We start from the raw sequence: 17,753 nt of genomic DNA on the forward strand, positions 1-17,753 counted from the left end.
TTTGATATTAATATTGTCCACTTTGGCACGATTAAAGCAATTGAGGAGTGTTACTAGAAGATTTCTGAAAAAGAAAAATTATGACATGAGATGTATCTACAAAATTGTTTTGAACAAGCTTTGAACTGTGCTTGAGTGGTCCAGACTAAATTTGAAGCAAATAAATGCACGTAATAAGAGGATTCACATATAAATGCGTGGAGGTAGATGTGTATCCTCCCCTCAGTCCTCTCCTTATCAACATGACGCGTGAGAATTTATTAGGTACTCAGATCCTCTTTGAAAGTTGAATCTTTATACAGGGTCAAATTAGCAGTTCGAGCACACGGGGCAAGTTAGGGACGGATTACACTTAGAATATAGCAGCCCATTGAACATGGTGCGTTGCCTAATTTAAATAACGCTTCGACACTTATGACCCTCTTACAAATTAAAAAGAAAAGTAACACAAACATTACCTAATTTACCAACGTTACTGTCTTGTTGCCTTATCTATTATCATCTCGTCTCTCGGGACGATCCAAAATCATTTCACCTGGGGTGTTTGCGCCCCTGGTTATCTGCTTGCAGGTTCTCATAGCTTCTAAAACCTTCTAAAAGTCTTCTGCTTTTGTTTGTTTCCCTTTGTTTTGCTTTATTTTTTCAAGGTACGTCTATAAACGAGTCTATGTAGCCGTTCAGAAATCTTTGCGAGAAGAATTACACGTAAATATTTGATTTGATAAACTTATATCACTCTCGCTTCCACTGACCTCATCCCCCATAAGAAAGATCTACGTGTGTCTCTAACCTAAAATAATTAATGATAACAATGAGTTTCCGACTTAGAGCATTTTAAGAGACGCGCAATAAGAGCGAAAGGTTTAAACAAATCAAAAAGTTCGTATTTGATCAACAAAATTATGGCTGTGTTTAGATGTTAACATCCAAGTCAAGTTCTCATCTTTATAACAGAGCTCAGAGTTCTCATCTTAATAACAGAGCATCAACAAAAGCACAGAACTTTTTCTCGATTTAAACTTGACGTGCGGAGAACAAGCTTTAAACCTGTTCCTTTTCCAGACATCTCAATTACTTCAAGCCACATCCTTCATTCCATATCCACTGGCTTCAGTGACGGCAAAGGAAGAGTAAAAAAATTATATTTTGATCTTTTAGGAATAACAATTACACCTATTCAAACCTTTGAATATTCATTACACATTATGACGTTGAAATTAGCATAAACTAACTGTGTAATTGGGTGCGAACCTTCGTTCTGTTCTGTTGGTCCTCTCGATGGTTCCTTGTTCTCCCACCAGCTGCTATAATGTCTTGGCCTTCGGAGATTATTGCCCCTTTACAGTCAACAAGTGGTGTCGTCCCTACGACTGGGAATACTTCTGGTAGTTCTGGCAATCTCAGTGAGGTTCCTTCAACTCAAGCCGGTTCTGGTGCCAATTTAACTCCACCGACAACCTCGGCTTCGGCCAATACTTCTACACAGAGAGATATATTGTGCTTTTTTCATTGCTTGAAGTATCGTTCTATGGCTCAGACGATTGTTTATGCCGGTGTTTTAATCATTTGTTTCGCCGAGCCAGGCAAATTTAATTCTCTTCGGCAGCTCTGGAAAATTTTGTGCAATTTTGCTTGTCTCGTAGCCTTAGGTTACCCCCTTTTATTATTAAGTTTCTCGGATATAAGTCTGAATTTTTGTGGTCTAGTAGCTAGCACGAATACCAGAGTTCTTCTTGCTTTCATTTCGCTGGTTGTCTTTTTGTATCATCATTTTAGTAAAGTTTCCGCACAGCCCCATACTATTGTGAAATAAATCTGTTTTCCCAATGGAAAAGTATTGTTTTAGTTATTGTCTTCTATATTCAAGAACTGAATGCATAATATAGGATGGGGTTGTGTGGAAATTTTACCCAAGATCGTTTGGCTTTGCTTTCGTGGGGTTTGTACACATGTTTATTCTTTTATTGCGCATCTTCTTCTCTTTTTTTCCCGGCATTGCCGCAGTATTGGGTTTTACGAGTATTTGCATTTCTATTGTATCTGTCGATTGTTTTTATAAGTAACGCTTCCCACAGGTAATGTTTCGTTGTTGCAACAAATTCCCAGCCTATGCAACGAGGTCAACTTAATGAGGCTGTAGAAAAGTAAAATCAGTAATTCGAGGACAACAATGGGCCTGTATCGAGGCCGAAACGAATAGAACGACTTACGGGCCTGTCTCCAAGCCAATGGGTAAACGAACAAAAAGAATTTGTTCTGTATAAAGAAAGGAGGCCATTATCGGATAGATACTGTTGGACCTGAATAAATTACACGAGGCAAAAATGGATAACGTTATGGGCATGTAATAAAACAAAAAAAAGAAAGAGAGAAAGAAAGAAAAGAAAAGAAAAAGGAAAAAGGGCCTCTAAGGAAAATAGAATAATGCGTTTGAGGCCAAAACATGCCTGTAAGACAAGTAAACGAGGCCCAAATGAGTAGAAAGACTTAACGGGCCTGTCTTCAAAGCCATTGAAGAAATAAACAAAATAGTATAAATAAAGGAGGCCGTCATGGATATATACTTTGCACCTGCATGAAAGCTAACGAGGCCAAAATTGTTAGAATTACAATGACCTGAATAGAGAAAAGTACAGGCCAAAATTAATAATGTTATGGGCTTGCATAAAGAAAATATGGCCAGATGGACCTGCAAGGCTATAGATATTGAATATATGGGATATCTGATAGCCAAAGGGTTGGCAAGTTATTTAGATTTCTCTGTGTTTTTCGTTTCTCAGGTAACAAAATTACGCAAAGAGCTCAATTAGTTGAAAAAGAAAACCGAGTCCAGCTCGGTTGATACAGCATTGATGGCTTTACAGGCTTTGGTGGGTCGTTCACCGGCCCTGTTTGATTCCTATGCCGCGATTGCAGCTCTTGAAGAGGTAGTAAGTAAGAGGTAGGGTAATCGAGAAGGCGAGAAAGTCAAGCCGAGCAGAGGAAAGTTTTTCACCGCCTGTTACAGCTGGGAGAACAAGGGGACCCTCATATGGATACCGAAGAGGTCGTGAGTCCCGAAGATGCTAGAACTGTGGCCAGCTGGGCCATTTGCAGCGTGCGTGCCCAAAGGCTGAGGCATCTAAACGCCAGTAGATTTCTTGTATGTGTGACTTACATTTATCTTCTGAATTACTCAAATCACTTGTGCAATTTTTTCATAAGGATGTAACGGAATAAAATGTCTCGTTTGTTGTTCCCTTACCTTGTGGTGTGCTGCCCTTTTTTTTGACGGCTAGGTTCAAGAGAGTGACCCCACAAGTTGTATGTCCATGGGGCATATCTTTGAATCCGCGAAGCGGGCTAACCGTGGTCATCTTTCTTGGGCTTGGGTTGGTATTTTTTTCCTTAGTCATTGTTTTGATTTTGTTTTTCATATCCATTTTCTAGTTTGACTGCGAGGTATTAAATGAATTTAACCCCCGTGGAGTGCAGAAATCTTCTGAGATTAAGTGGGTTACTGTTGATAGACACCCAAACCCAAGTAAGATGACCAGTGTTGGGAAAATATCCGCGCGGACGTTGCAAGGATAGAAATGGGGGAGAAGAGAAATATGGAATGATCTGCTGTTCAGAGACCCTTCAAGCTTCAGGGCAGCTGAGATCCACAAACACATTCCAGTGTGGGAGTGCATTTTGGAAAACAACCTGTTCAAGGAGCAAATATTACAATGGTTGCAGTATGGAGTGGATGTCAAGGAATTTATTAAACCATTCAAAGGAACTTTCAAGGGCAGCAAATATGATTTGCGATTTCCTCCAAGAAAACACTTAAAAATCCACCAGTCGTGCAAACTGTTTACAGAGGTCATCTCTAAAACATTGGTGGAAAGAGTGAGGACGGGGGCAGTTCGTGTTTGGGGTAGAGTAGGAACAGTAGAACCCCCCTTGGGTCATCTTACCTAACAAACACCATCAAACCTAACAAACCAAGGCTATGTATCGACGCCCGTTTCATAAACTTGCGGATGTGATCGGACACCCCGTTTTCGTTGGATATCCTCGTCTCGGTACCTAGATATGCGTATCCGGGTTCGTTTCTTCCAAAAATCGACGACAAGAGTGGATACGATCACATCCTTCTTGCTACATCATCTCAGGAACTATCTGGCCTTGAATAGAAAGGGTGGTGGTTCGTGGGAACAACAATTCCTTTTGACTGAAAAAATTCCCCGTTTATATACCAAACCACCGGTATGGCCTCGACTCATTTCTTTGGAAAAATGGGTATTACTTGCGGTTTATATATCGACGGCAGACTAATTGGGGAAATCATGAGTAAGCATGGTTTTTGGTCCCGCAGTTTGGAATAGCGTGATTCGAAGTTTCGTGAGAACGCAGCTGAGGCGGCCCTATACGTAGTGTACAGAGTATTAACGGGACTTGGGTACTTCCTCGGACTTGAAAAATGTATCTCGTCTCCTGCAACCAGACTTCAGTACCTTGGAATGTTAATTGACACTAACGAGCAGGCTTTTATCGTCCCCCAGGATAATCGGGAAAGCAGGACATGGTCGAGAAGTGACGTTTACACAGGGTTTGAGAAAAGAGCTGGAATTTTGGGGGTTTTTAGACACTTGGGATAAATGTGTCCCATGGAGGCAGTAAAGGCATGTTTCATTGGTAGTGTCAACGGATGCCTCGTCTTATCGGTGGGCAGTTATCTTTCACATTCCCTCCAAGAAAACAAAAAGTGGAGATTACTGGGAAGAGGACATCCGTTAAGAACAAATCAATGTCAAAGAACTTAGCGCAGTTCTGCAAGCCGTTAGGTGCTTACCAGCATCAGTACGAGACTGTCGAATCGATGTCAGAGTCCATAACCAGGTGACGATCAATTCCTGGTATGGACGTGGTCCGAAATCACCTAGGTTGTTCAGGGTGGCCCGCCTGCTATTCGAGTAAATAACAGAGAGGAATCTGATGCTTGAGATGGGCTACATACCGTCGGGTCTAAATCCCGCGGATTATTATTCACGAAAATTGACTCGTCTATTAATTGGATTGCTATTAAGGAAAGAAAGGATTCTTTAGAGAAGCGTTTGCTTTCAACCCCGAAAAGGACGCCCTCCTTTTTAACCACATGTTGACAAAGTCACTTCGAGATGGATCTGAAAACGTGTTTGCTTAAAAGAGGTATAAAGACCCTGTTTTATGCTCCGTTGTAGCTCTAGAGGTCTACATTAAGATGTGTGACATAAGACGGGGGTATTTGTTTAGGCCAATAAGCCCCTCGGGAGACATACTCCCTGGGCCCTTTGATTCATCAGCTGCCCAGGCGAGATTAATTTCGTATGCCAAAAGATCTCCGATGCTTTCAAGGGAAATGCTACCCAACTCTTCGTGGCCATAGAAGTGGCTGCGCAATTTCGCTCGCACTATCTGGGATTGAGCTCAGGGAAATTATGGACCATGATGGCTGGAAAGTAAATGCAACCGCTCACCATTAGATCAAGCTGCGACAAGTCTTGGCCTATGGTGGGGCTAACGACACATTATCAAGGCTTCCAAGTGCTTTAACTGAGAATTACAGACATAAAAATGACCTTTTTTTACACAAGCCATCTAGGTTTCTGGACTACTTGACTAGCCACCGCCCTCCTCCTTATAAGGCTGGAGAGGATTTGTTAGTTCGGGGGTTTGTTAAGGTTGGGGTTTGTTTCGTTGTTTTTGAAGAGTATGTTATAGCTCTATAGGATTAGAACTATGAATGCGAGGACATGGTGACTCCCATATCTCATACTAATGAGTAAGCAGAATGGATATTGAACTGTTCCTTTAGTCGATCATCATGTGGTCAAAAAATTTTAAAAACCTAGAAGCGCGATTATAACACTGTTTACAATTAACTCATTAGCAGGATATTTCGCATGCTGTTCAATCGATCGAACTTATATTTATTAACACATTTTCAATGAGTTTTATTTACCTTAAACAGATCGAATGCCGCCTAAGCTAAATTCTGAGCCAATCGCAGCCCTCCAAAGCACAAAGTCGCAAAGAAAATTCACATCTCCTTATTGTATGATTAGAAATCTCTCCGCATAAAAAATGCAGGTCTTCTTACTGTATGATTAAAATTAAAATTGACCCCCTGGTTAGTTCTGTTACAATGCAAAGGCAGGAGAAACTAGTTCGTGACAAAACTCCCCGTTATCGAGAGGCAACAAGGCTCTTCTTCGGTCTTCTCCCCTTCTTCTTCTCTTTACGCTAATCACCCTGAGAGAGTTTCTCTCTCTACGAGTAGTTAAGAAAAAGTTTAAAGTTTAGAGCTAGTGTGGAATTTAAGTCTCATCCACATGAATTGAACTAACTGGTGAGATCATCAAATCAAGGATATCAAAAAGCCCCCTCAGCCAAAAGAAAAAAATTCAGAGGTTTTAACTCAGACTGGCTGCTTATGATAAACTGGGCCATTGCCCGATAATGCCAAGTTACCGCTATGCTAAGAATTCCAAATTGATTTCTCAAAGAAACAGAGACATGGGTCTACAACAAAAGCAAATTCAAAAAATATTGTATTCAATAACAAATAAAATATGGAGTCGTAAAATGCCCCAGACGCATTAGAAATGGTTTTAACTTCAAATAATTCTCATTTTTCATGAAATACACGATTCAGTGAGTTGTGCTCCAATTTTCCTAGTCGTAAACTATATTCATACTGCTACAATGTTGTAAGTAAATTGAATTTATAATTGTAATAGGACCGGGTGGAGTCTAATTTTGCTCACTCGTGAATATGATTAGAGACTGAATTGGACGACACGAAGTCCCGTTACCAATTAATTATATCCATTTAAGAAAAAACCAAATACATGTACATTTACTTGAGAAAATATCTTTGGCAGAGACGCTGTTTTGTCGCTACGGTTATTGTAATCAACTCTGTTATTGGGGGATTTGGCGGAGTGATTGGCTGCTTTAACTGACCGATTACAGATGTCAAATACACATTTGAGGACATTGTAATGGTTATGACTGGTCGTGGAGGAGAGAGAAGCGAAACTGTTATGTATGTCACTTATACAACTCGCAAGTTTCTTTACTCCATTGGCTTTGCTCAGTCCCTCAAAAACGCAATTGGTTCTTTACCTGCCTAGACTAAACCACAAATGGTACTAATCAAATCCGATCCAATTTCCCAAAGATTTTTGTCGCAAGATGGGATTTACATCTTGTCTTGCTTTCCCTGGGAAACAGCTCATATACCACTTGATACGAACCATAGAATCCCCTGTGCAAGACTTCTGCTCAGCTCTATGCTACATGGAACCCAACTGCGTCAGCTATGACGAATAAGTGACCAGATCTCCAGTAATCACAAAATGCGAACTAAATAATTCTACACACAATGAACATCCTCAGGGTCCAAAGTCTTGGACAAACTACAGATATAAAGCAACAATGGTGAGTACATTCTTATCATTTTTGTGCTTTGCGTTTATCCTTGGTTTGGTGATTTTTTATGGTTGGTTAGTATACTATCATGGTCATGCGAATAACAGTACTTATCATTTGGTAGATTAGCATATCAAGTTGGCTCAACATCGGGTTGTTTAGCTAGTAAATGTTTCGATGGTAAGTTGTTTCATTAGTATATTGTTTAGCTGGTTGCGCAAGGTTTTTTTTGCAATTGGTTTGTATGGTTGAAGTGTTGCGTGGCTAGTTGTTTGGTTAATTTGATCTCATGTGACATTTCAATTTTTATTTCAAAGTATCATTACCACTTCAATTGGCATATATCTGCTTTTAAACCTCGTTTACACACTAGAACACTTGTGAACAGACCTTTATGGACCTTTCTCACTTTAATATTAGATAACTGCAACTACTACTATTCGGTCAACCTCAGCATCTACTTTCAAGATTACAATCCGTTTAAAATAGGAAATTTGATCGCATCACCCCTATCCTAAAAAATGCTCCACTGGTTTCCTGTTCGCCACTGCATAGTTTATGAAATTCTTTCGCTGTTCGACAAAGTTGTCAATGGAGCAGGGCCCTGCTACATTAGTGACTTACTTGATTATCGCACCTCCAAACGGACGCTAAGGTCCTCTTCTCAATACCCTCTGGCGACCCCGTAAGTGATACTAAAGACTTATGGAGAGAGAACGTTCGCTGTGGCGACACCAGGACTATGGAACTCGATCCAACTCGGAATAAGATCTAGTTCTTCAATTGACAGTTTCAAAAGACATTTAAAAACGTATCTTTTAAACTAGCTTATAACTCTTTTTAATTTTTTTGTATGATTCTTTTAGCTTGTTAATAATCTTAATGATGATGATGTAAAGCGTCAAAGACAATTAGAGGATTTAGCGCTTTATTAAATATCTTTATTATTATCATTTATCTACGGTTTGATTCAGCGATGTGAATACATGTAATAATGACATCATAAGTGACGTCACTCTATTCGATTCAAGAATAAAGGAAAAGAATACTTGCCCTAAAAAAGGTCTGGCTTGGAAGCGAGAATTCATCAGAATCAGGCTTATGAGATTTTACAATATGCACCTAAGTATATAGAGATGAAAGAAAGAAACTTGAATATATGCTGGTCTACTTTCATTTTCCCCTTGCACCTTTTCATACAATAGTTGGCTTCTAGGTTTATGGAACATTTGAGAATGAACCTGGCGAGATATAAATTCAAGTCCTACTTCTATTTTCCACTGCGGGATATCTCAAAGTGTTACCAGTTCTGCGAGCATTCGCCCTTTTTGAATTTTAACTATCAATTTGCTGCCCTAAACACTTCTGGAAAACAAAACTTACATTGATTTCCGAGAATACTATGTCATTCCCGTTGTACTCGTAGGTTTTTAATGAACTGCATAATGATTTTCGCATCCAAAACTAAAAGATGCTTAGCGGAAAGTAAGGAAGGCAATAATGTAATTTAGCATTATCAACTGAGTTGATAACGTTGATAAAGCTGACGTTTCGGGCGTTAGCCCTTCGTCATTTGTTAGACCTTTGTCATTCGTTAGGCCTTCGTCATTCGTTAGCCCGTCGTCATTCATTAGCCCTTCGTCATTCGTTAGACATTTGTCATTCGTTAGTCTTTCGTCATTCGTTAGCCCTTTGTCATTCGTTCTGACGGTAACAAAGAGAATAAGAAAAGATGGTAGGTTTTAAGCTCGCTAAAGAAATAGAGAAGGGTAACAAACATCAGGCAACAAAGGTTAACAAAACAATAGGGTAACAAAGATTAACAAAACAAAACAATAGGGTAACAAAAGGGTAACAAATAGTTCCTTAAATCAGTTGCTTTAATCAAGAGAAAATAATGGTCCCATTATTTTCTTTGTTTTTATTTTTAAGTTCAAGTTTTATAGGAAAAGGTGTGACCAATTTTCGCAGGTCACTTGTCACGAGTAAATTTTCGTGAGAAAATTTCGCGGCTAAGTTGTCAAGGGGTTAATTGAAAAAAGGGCCGTTCAGTCAGAAAAAAGACGTGAGCAAAGGACGTCGCTATAAAATCCGCTATTATTCTTATACCTGGAAAAAGAGATAGAGGAGAGAGAAGTCAGCTGGCACTGCACGAAAAAACGGATTTAAACAGGTTTGCGACAGAAGTAAATATGATGCAAATTTAGCCTTCTAAATTTGACCAAAATTATCACCAGAAGTAATTATGATGCAAACACAGATGTTTATTCCGTTGAAATTGCGTGCAAATACGACGTAAACCTGAAATCTACTTTACATTTGCTTCGTATTTGATACCTCCGCAAATCAACAAATCCGGTGTACATTTACTCCAGATTTGCTCTCTGTGGAAAAATGATGTTTGCTTTCTGCAAAAATCTAAGCAAACATGTTGCAAATCTATATGTATGCATCACTGTTTTCCAACGTTTACCCAAACTACATCCAAAAACTTTCGCGTGCGTTTTACTCATGTAACATGTGCAAATATTTACTTTTGGACAAAATTTGCATTACTTCCAAATGACCAGATTTGCGAGTGTTTTCTCACATTTGCTTTCGGTTTTCTGATAGTATTCGTTCTGATGAGGGATGAACGTTCGAAACGCCATCTTTTTGAGGTGACAATGTCAACCTAGTTGACTAAACAATTTTCCAACTTCCACTCCGCAACCAACACAGCATCAGTCCACTTTAAAGGAAAACTAACCCCTTAACAAATTTTGACCATGAACTGAGGCATTTCGAAGGCAATAAAAAAGGAAAAAAGGGTCATCTAAAGTGTGTATAATGAACACAAGTCATGGGGTGGATAAAGATCCCCCCTGAAAGCACAAACTTTATTTCCAAAAGAATTTGGAATTAACACTAATTTACATCAGTTCAATTATACCATGTCGTAGAAAATACAGTCAATCTGAGTACAGATCGACTAGTTGACGGTTTTTTAAAGAATCGGTTTGAGCAATGTCACCGCCAAATTTTTCCACTGACGTTTCTAAGTCTTGTCTTGTATTTTCTTTAAAAAACGCTGCATTACAATGAAAAAGAGTGACAATAAAATCCGCTATTATTCTTATACCTGGAAAAAGAGATAGGGGAGAGAGAAGTCAGCTGGGATGAGCTGAGAAGAAGGCAAAGAGCAAACAGCATTACGAGCCTCTGGCTACGACGAGAATGGACTGAATTACGGTAAATATTAATATAAATAGCAACAAAAAAATTAGCACTAATATATTTCTTACTTTAAACTAAAAGAGTAATGAGTCGCCAAAAACTTTTTCGCGAACCGGAAGACGAAAGGTCTTGAATCCACGCTGTCCTCAACGGACATAATGGGTCAGGCAGTGAACGATATTTTATTCACTTTCCGTTATTCGATATCCTTTCCTATCCAGATTAATAACTCAAACATCTATAAAAATGAATGAATGAATGACACTGTAGCACAACGTGCATAGTGCACGGTTGTCGTTCAACGCTTCGTATTTGTCGTAATTAAATCGTTTTTCTTTGTTTTCAGGTATGGTAGTAGATGAGAGAGAGCGGTTTTGATCACCCATCTACGTTATTATAGACTATAACGCCACATAAATTTAAAAACTGCATTATTTTTAGGGTCCGAGTGCACTGGACTGACAAAATTTGTTTGACCCTACCAAAAATCTCGGCAAAATTTGTCTCTGCCAAATTTTCAATTTGTAAAGCGTGGACGTAATGAGACAGCAAAATATTTTTTAACCACATGTGTCAATCACATGAGACAGGAGCCTCCATCGCAACGTTCGAAGAATTTTCGGATCTACCAAACATAGCAGGCGCCATCGATGGGACATATAAAAATAAGGCTCCAAAAGAAAGCGCTGTCGACTACTTTAGCTGATATAAATTGAACAGTACTTAGCCCTGGAGATGCCGCTGGAACGTAAACTTGGGAACCGTTTGGAAACCGTCCAAAGAAATTAATCGAAATTTTTACAATGTTGTTCTGGGGACTAATTTCACTGTCTAATACATATGGTAAGTTGTAAAGATATTCCTAAGAGACCCAATTCTATCCATCAAGCGACGCTGATAACATCCATTTACGTCATTTGCCTTAATTTCCACATAGAACAGACAGCTGCAAGCTTTTTTTAAAATTATTTTCATAATACGGTTTCGCTCATAAAACAGGTCAATTTTGGAAGCTTAATCCACTGCTGGAAGCTAGTGATCAATTTAAAGCTTGTGCCATACGTGCGGGGTAGAGACAGAAAACTGTTACCTTGAAGAAGGCATGGAATTTGTTCCACTTTTCATGTTCGTAGCCTGGAATGCATTATTGACTAACTTCACTTTTGGATAAGGTGACACGCAGAGGGCGAATCATTTCTTATCCTTCGAATTTTCCAATGTATACTAAATTTATCGATAGAAAACCATATCTGAATCTCCTGCGTGATGCCAGTCAACAATGGCCTGTCTTAATGGAAATTAACATTAATATCCTCTTTCTATGATGATCGTTCTAAATAACCAAAGGCGATCGTGTAAACTCAAGTAAGAAAAATCTGAATTTTCAAGGACCTGTATAATGAAGAAAGCGAAAAAAGGTTTATAAAGACAATGAATATTTTTCTTACGACTTATCGTTCATGAAATAGAAGAGGAAATTGAAAAAATCTGCGGATAGCTTTTATTAACGGCTTTTGCTCTATCTCCCCTAAAATAATACAGTTCGGGAGAAACAAAACAAAAGAAAATGCTTTCCAGAAACCTTGTGTCTTCACCACAGACAAGTAATGCTCAATGCTGCCAATTTTTGTTCTGGTTTCACTTTGTTTTTAACGTATTTGGGAGGGAAGGGGGGCTGGAGTTAATTAGTCATAACATCCAACTCTGGGTTGTGACGTGGTGCACTTGATCCCCGTCAGACATCGACGAGTGTTCAAACATAAACATCTGCGATAAGAACGCCTCCTGCAGTAATACCCAGGGCTCCTACAGCTGCGCCTGTAATCCTAAATACATTGGGAATGGTTTGACTTGTAAAGGTAAGTCTCTTTTAATCGATGCCTTAAAAAATTTGTAAAGATAGCACTGGCTGAATTCGCTGTGAATAATGTTGAGTGAAACGCTATTCTTCTTTGGACATGTAACAAATCAAGTTAGTTTTTAGTGCCTTTAGTCTGCTTGGAAACGTCCTTCGACAAACCAATAGGGAAAAAGAAAGAATAAATATTTCCACGTATATGGCCAAAAACAGCCTATGGCAAATCTTTTAGTTGTCGATTTTCGTTCTCAGCTGCGAAAACATACCATTGCCCAAGTCAAGTATGTAACTATCAATTTTTCTTCTCGTATTTAGTTTTACTTCCGCTTTTAGGAAATTTTTAAAGCCATTTTCCGTAAGAAATACTAATTTTTTTTGTGTTTTTAGCAGTCATAATCCAAGAAAATCTCGACAAGCAACACTGGAGCGAGAACGGTCAACGCTTTGCCATTCATTTATTAACCTTACACAGCTGATTGGTGATATTAAACAAATGTAAAAAGCTATCGTAATATTGTAGACGTGCTGTTACGGCTTTTCACAGGGTAGGAAATCCTTCTTAAAAACCGCAGTTTATGTAACAATAAGATTTTTCCTTTAGCTTTCTTATAAAGAAAAATATACAAAATATCGCATTAACCGTAATTTAACTTTTTAGCCGATCTGTGCTATAATTACAGAAACCTGAGTGATGCTGACAGAAAGAGCACTTACAACACACCCTACGGTGAAGAAAAATGTGACGACGATTCCTCATCCATAATATTGGCATAAAAGTGAAAGACTGCGGATCCTACTTTACTTACAAACTACTAAAGGTACCTGGTTGTGATCTGCGCTATTGTAGCACAGACTAAATGTTATGAACTACTCATTCTGCACGGTGAAAGGATTCACAAATCGATTTATTGGCACGCACATATACATTAATGATAACAGGGACTTAAAGAATTTGGATCACTCAAGGTTTCTGGTAAACCAGACCAAAAACTCTCGATCTAAAACGACCACGATACCTCGTTTTGCCACTCTGCGACAAACGAGGCTCGATTACGCAATCGAGCCTCGATTTTCCAATCGAGCCTCCATTTTTCAATCGAGCCTCCATTTTTCAATCGAGCCTCCATTTTCCAACCGAGCCTCCATTTTCCAATCGAGCTTCCATTTTCCAATCGAGCCTCCATTTTCCAACCGAGCCTCCATTTTTCAATCGAGCCTCCATTTTCCAATCGAGCCTCCATTTTTCAATCGAGCCTCCATTTTTCAATCGAGCCTCGTTTCTTTAATCGAAGCTCGTATCGAGAAAAAAAAGAAAAAAGAATGGAGGAGAGGTAAGCAGGGAGAAAAAATAGAGACAAAGGAAGGAAGGAATGCACCAGGCGGCAAACGTAATTTACTTATTCGAGAGGGCTCAGGGTCCCGGAAGGGTTGTATCGGTATGGGTAGAATCCACTGAGCAAATGATTGCAGGCGCATTGATTGCTCAGCGATTGAACAAGCTGCATTAGGTGCTTCTGTGATTTCATGCCAAAAGAAACCGCAAACAAGTTGTGAATGGGAGATGAATAGATGGAATGCGAGAAAGCACAGAGGATAATTTTCGTTTCTTGGTTTCCAAAAGTTTTACCCGCCGAAAATGGAGTGTGCATCGCAGGTACAAAGCAGTTAAGCTTATATTATTTATTGTATTCAATTGTTTTAGGTACTTGTACTGGGCTTAACATCGGTCAATGCAGAGCAAAGGAAAATGTAGTACGACCCATAGAAGCGGAGAGGATAAGAGTCTTAAATTCAGTCTGATAAACAGTTAAGGAACTAAAGTACTCCTTTAATTACATGGTATGTGTGGTTAATCTTCAGTGAGCTTAACACCCATAAGTCTCAAGGTGAACAGTTTCTTTAAAATTAGAATTTTCCTAAAAAAAAAAAACCCAACAACAACAAGAAAATGTTCAAGAGAGAGAACAAAGTCCTTCACACGGGAAGCGTATATCATTACATACGAGAAACAGTAATAGTTGACATAAGTAAACCAGGCCATACTGCATGTGCAACATTACCTTTGAATTTCAAATGATAACTAGTACTGCATAACACTAACAACGTATACATCAGTTACTGAATTTTTTGGGTTTCGTGCTTATTGGTCATCATCAAAAACATAAACAAGTGTTAACTTGTTGCCATAAGTGTATCTATATATATATATATATTGTAATGAACTTCTAACTTTGCTTTCTGTTCAGTGCATGGCAAGAATTAGCCAAAGGGTCTCTGCTCTATTTAATCACTGCGCTCTCACCCAAGGACCCTTATTCTGCACCTTTCAGTAAAGTAAACATGGGCATAAATTTTTGCTCTCTTTTGGAAGTCTTCAATATTGCATGTGCAACATTAACTTTTATTTCCAAATCATAACAAGTTCCCCATAACACTAATAACATGTACATCAGTGACTTTTTTTTTGGTTTCTATGCTTCTCGTTCATCATCAAAATATATAAAAGTTTTAAGTTGTTGCCATAAAATGTGTATATTTACTGTATAATATACTTCTAAATGTTCTTATTGTTCAGTGCAAAGCAAGAATTAAGACAAAGGGTCCCTGCTCTATTGAATCACGGAGCTATCACTCAAGGAAGCTAATTCCACCCTTTCAACAAAGTAGGCATGACTGTAAGTAAGGTATTGAGTTTGATGTAAGCTTAAATTTTGATACTCTTGTGAAAGTCTTCCAAATTTTCCTATTCCAATATATGGTCTCTTTTGTGTCCATGTAAAAGAAAGTTATCTTTGAATTATTATTTACTTCAAAAGGTTTTATTTTCTTTGTATATTTTCATAATATGCTCTGGTCATCAATGTATTCAAATTAAAAAAAATTGTAAACATTAGAATAAGTTTGAATTTGTAAGTATGGCTGTAAAAATTTACTATGGTTATTCTTGAGCAGAATGCTACAGACAAAATGAAACTTCCTTTTTTTGGACCAAAGATAGAGTCACAAATCATATCTGATTGTAAAATTGTTTTGATTGAAAGGTTAAATCTAACACATTGATTGAACAAATAGAACACCCTGGGATAAAACTCTTTGTACAATGAGGACACTTCTTATGTTACACATAACCATACGTGCCATTTAAAAGAAATGTATAACTGTATTCATTACTTGTTTTAGGCTTTATTACACCCATTTTGAAATCATTGGTGGTCCCTGTAATCTGATTGGCTCTAATTGAGGTGATTTATTCACGAATTGCACCATTTTTTGCTTTAAATCGCATCTTTTTCCCAGGCAATGGGGAGGCTACACTAAAAACGAAATGACCAATCAGATTTCAAGGCTTATTTAAAGTAACTGATCAAATTGCAGGAAAATGAAAGACAGAGTATGATGTGGCAAATTTTGCAACTTTTGTTTCCAAAACTCTTACTTTTCCCCCCCAAAAAGTGGATGAATTTAATTTCAGACCTGCTCAATACTGCATCAATAAAATGTTTGAACTGACCAAGTCCTGTATTTGGGCGATTTCAAAATGGATGCAATAGAGTGGTGATTGAACCTCGTGTCGTGCAATTTTGGTCTGAAATCATACTAGTGATTTCAAATTGAACTTGCACTGCGCACTCATTCGATTTTGAAATCACGCATATGATTTCAGCCCAAATTGCACTCTGCTCAGTTCAATTACCATTATTTATTACACCCATTTTGAAATCACTGTTAGTCCCTGTAATCTGATTGGCTCTAATTGGTGCGATTTATTCTTGAATTGCACCATTTTTTGCTTTAAATCACATCTTTTTCCCAGCTAGTGAGGAGGCTTCACTAAAAACAAAACAACCAATCAGATTTCAAGGTCTACTGAAAACAACCAATCAAATTGCAGGAAAATGAGAGACAATGAGTATCATGAGGCAAATTTTTGTTTCCAAAACTCCTATCTTTTCCCCCCAAAAATGGATGAATTTTATTTCAAACCAGCTCAGTACTGCATTGAACTGACCAAGTCCTGTACTTGGGCGATTTCAAAATGGATGAAATCATGTGTATGATTTCAGCCCAAATTGCACTCCACTCAGTTCAATTACCATTATTAATATCTGTAAATGCAGAGTAAAGGAAAATGTAATATGATCCATACAAGTAAAGGGGATAAGAGACTTAGATTAAGTGTGATAAACAGTTAAGGAACTAAAGTGCTCCTTTGACTACATGGTATTTGTGGCTAATTTTCAGGAAGCTTAACACTCCTAAGTCTCAATGTGAACAGTTTCCTCAAAGTGAGATTTTTTCCTCAAAAAAATAAAAACAAAACAACAACAACAACAAAACCTCCAAGAGAGAGGACAAAGTCCTTCAAACGAGGAGCGTATATCACAACATACAAGAAATAGTAATAGCTGACACAAGTAAACCAGGCCATACTGCATGTGCAACACTAACCCTATAACTCCCATGAGTGACCAAGACAGAATTTCTCCTTACGATAGTAACAAGATAAGTGATGAGAATAAAGAAAAAGATCAATTGGGGGATAATTAGTAGATCCAATACTAAATTCTCTGAACTAACATTAAAAGAATTGTATGGTTGACATTGAATAGAATAACAAATTTGATCTGGAAGTTAAAGGGTTAACTTTTAATTTCAAATCATAACTATTACTGCATAAAAGTAACAACTTGTACATCAGTTTCTGAAAATTGAAAATCCAAAGGTAAACAAAAACAAAAGTGCAGCTGACCAGGGTCCCTTTAAAATCCTTTTTTTTAACAACTGTCCTCCTTTTACTTTTTTCTTTTTGCTGTTGTTCTTCTGTCCTTCTTTTCCCTTTTCCTTTCAAGTTTATTACCGGTATGTTCCTTCTCCTCTTCTTCTCTATGTTCCCTCTTTCTCTCTTCTTCTTCATCTTCTTCCTTCTCCTCTTCTTCAGTGTTAACTTGTCTTTTGGCCACCAGTACTTCCTGTCCTTCCTCTGGAACAAAAATATAATTTTAGAGGTTGTAGTTGACAAATAATTGTCTTTTTCTTGCTGTTGATTTAAATTATATATTACCCTATTTGTAGGATTCCTAGATAGGACAGAAGTGCTTTATACATTGCCAGTTTAAGTAAGGGCCTAAGCAAAAAGGACCTGTAGGAAACGCCCATAATCCATGGTCCTCGGGGCAATAACACTCCGTAACGCATGTATTCTAATAGAGTATGATCATTTTGTGTGACTTGCTGATTA

General features: G+C 38.2%; 1 protein-coding gene across 2 annotated transcripts in view; it reads left to right on the top strand.

Annotated features, from left to right (window-relative positions):
* The first annotated feature begins 13,812 nt into the window (after window positions 1–13,812).
* LOC149052813 (TNF receptor-associated factor 4-like) overlaps window positions 13,813–17,753 on the top strand; it is a 216,125-nt gene continuing 212,184 nt past the window's right edge. For both annotated transcript variants that reach the window (XM_089205838.1, XM_089205841.1), the window contains exon 1: window positions 13,813–14,168. In XM_089205838.1, coding sequence (XP_089061964.1) covers window positions 14,089–14,168 — 80 coding nt within the window. In that variant the 5' untranslated portion in view covers window positions 13,813–14,088. The remainder of the gene's footprint in view (window positions 14,169–17,753) is intronic.

This window comes from Pocillopora damicornis, chromosome 1 (assembly GCF_964200805.1).
Source record: "Pocillopora damicornis chromosome 1, jaPocDami1.2, whole genome shotgun sequence".
In the NCBI taxonomy this organism is placed as follows: Eukaryota; Metazoa; Cnidaria; class Anthozoa; order Scleractinia; family Pocilloporidae; genus Pocillopora; species Pocillopora damicornis.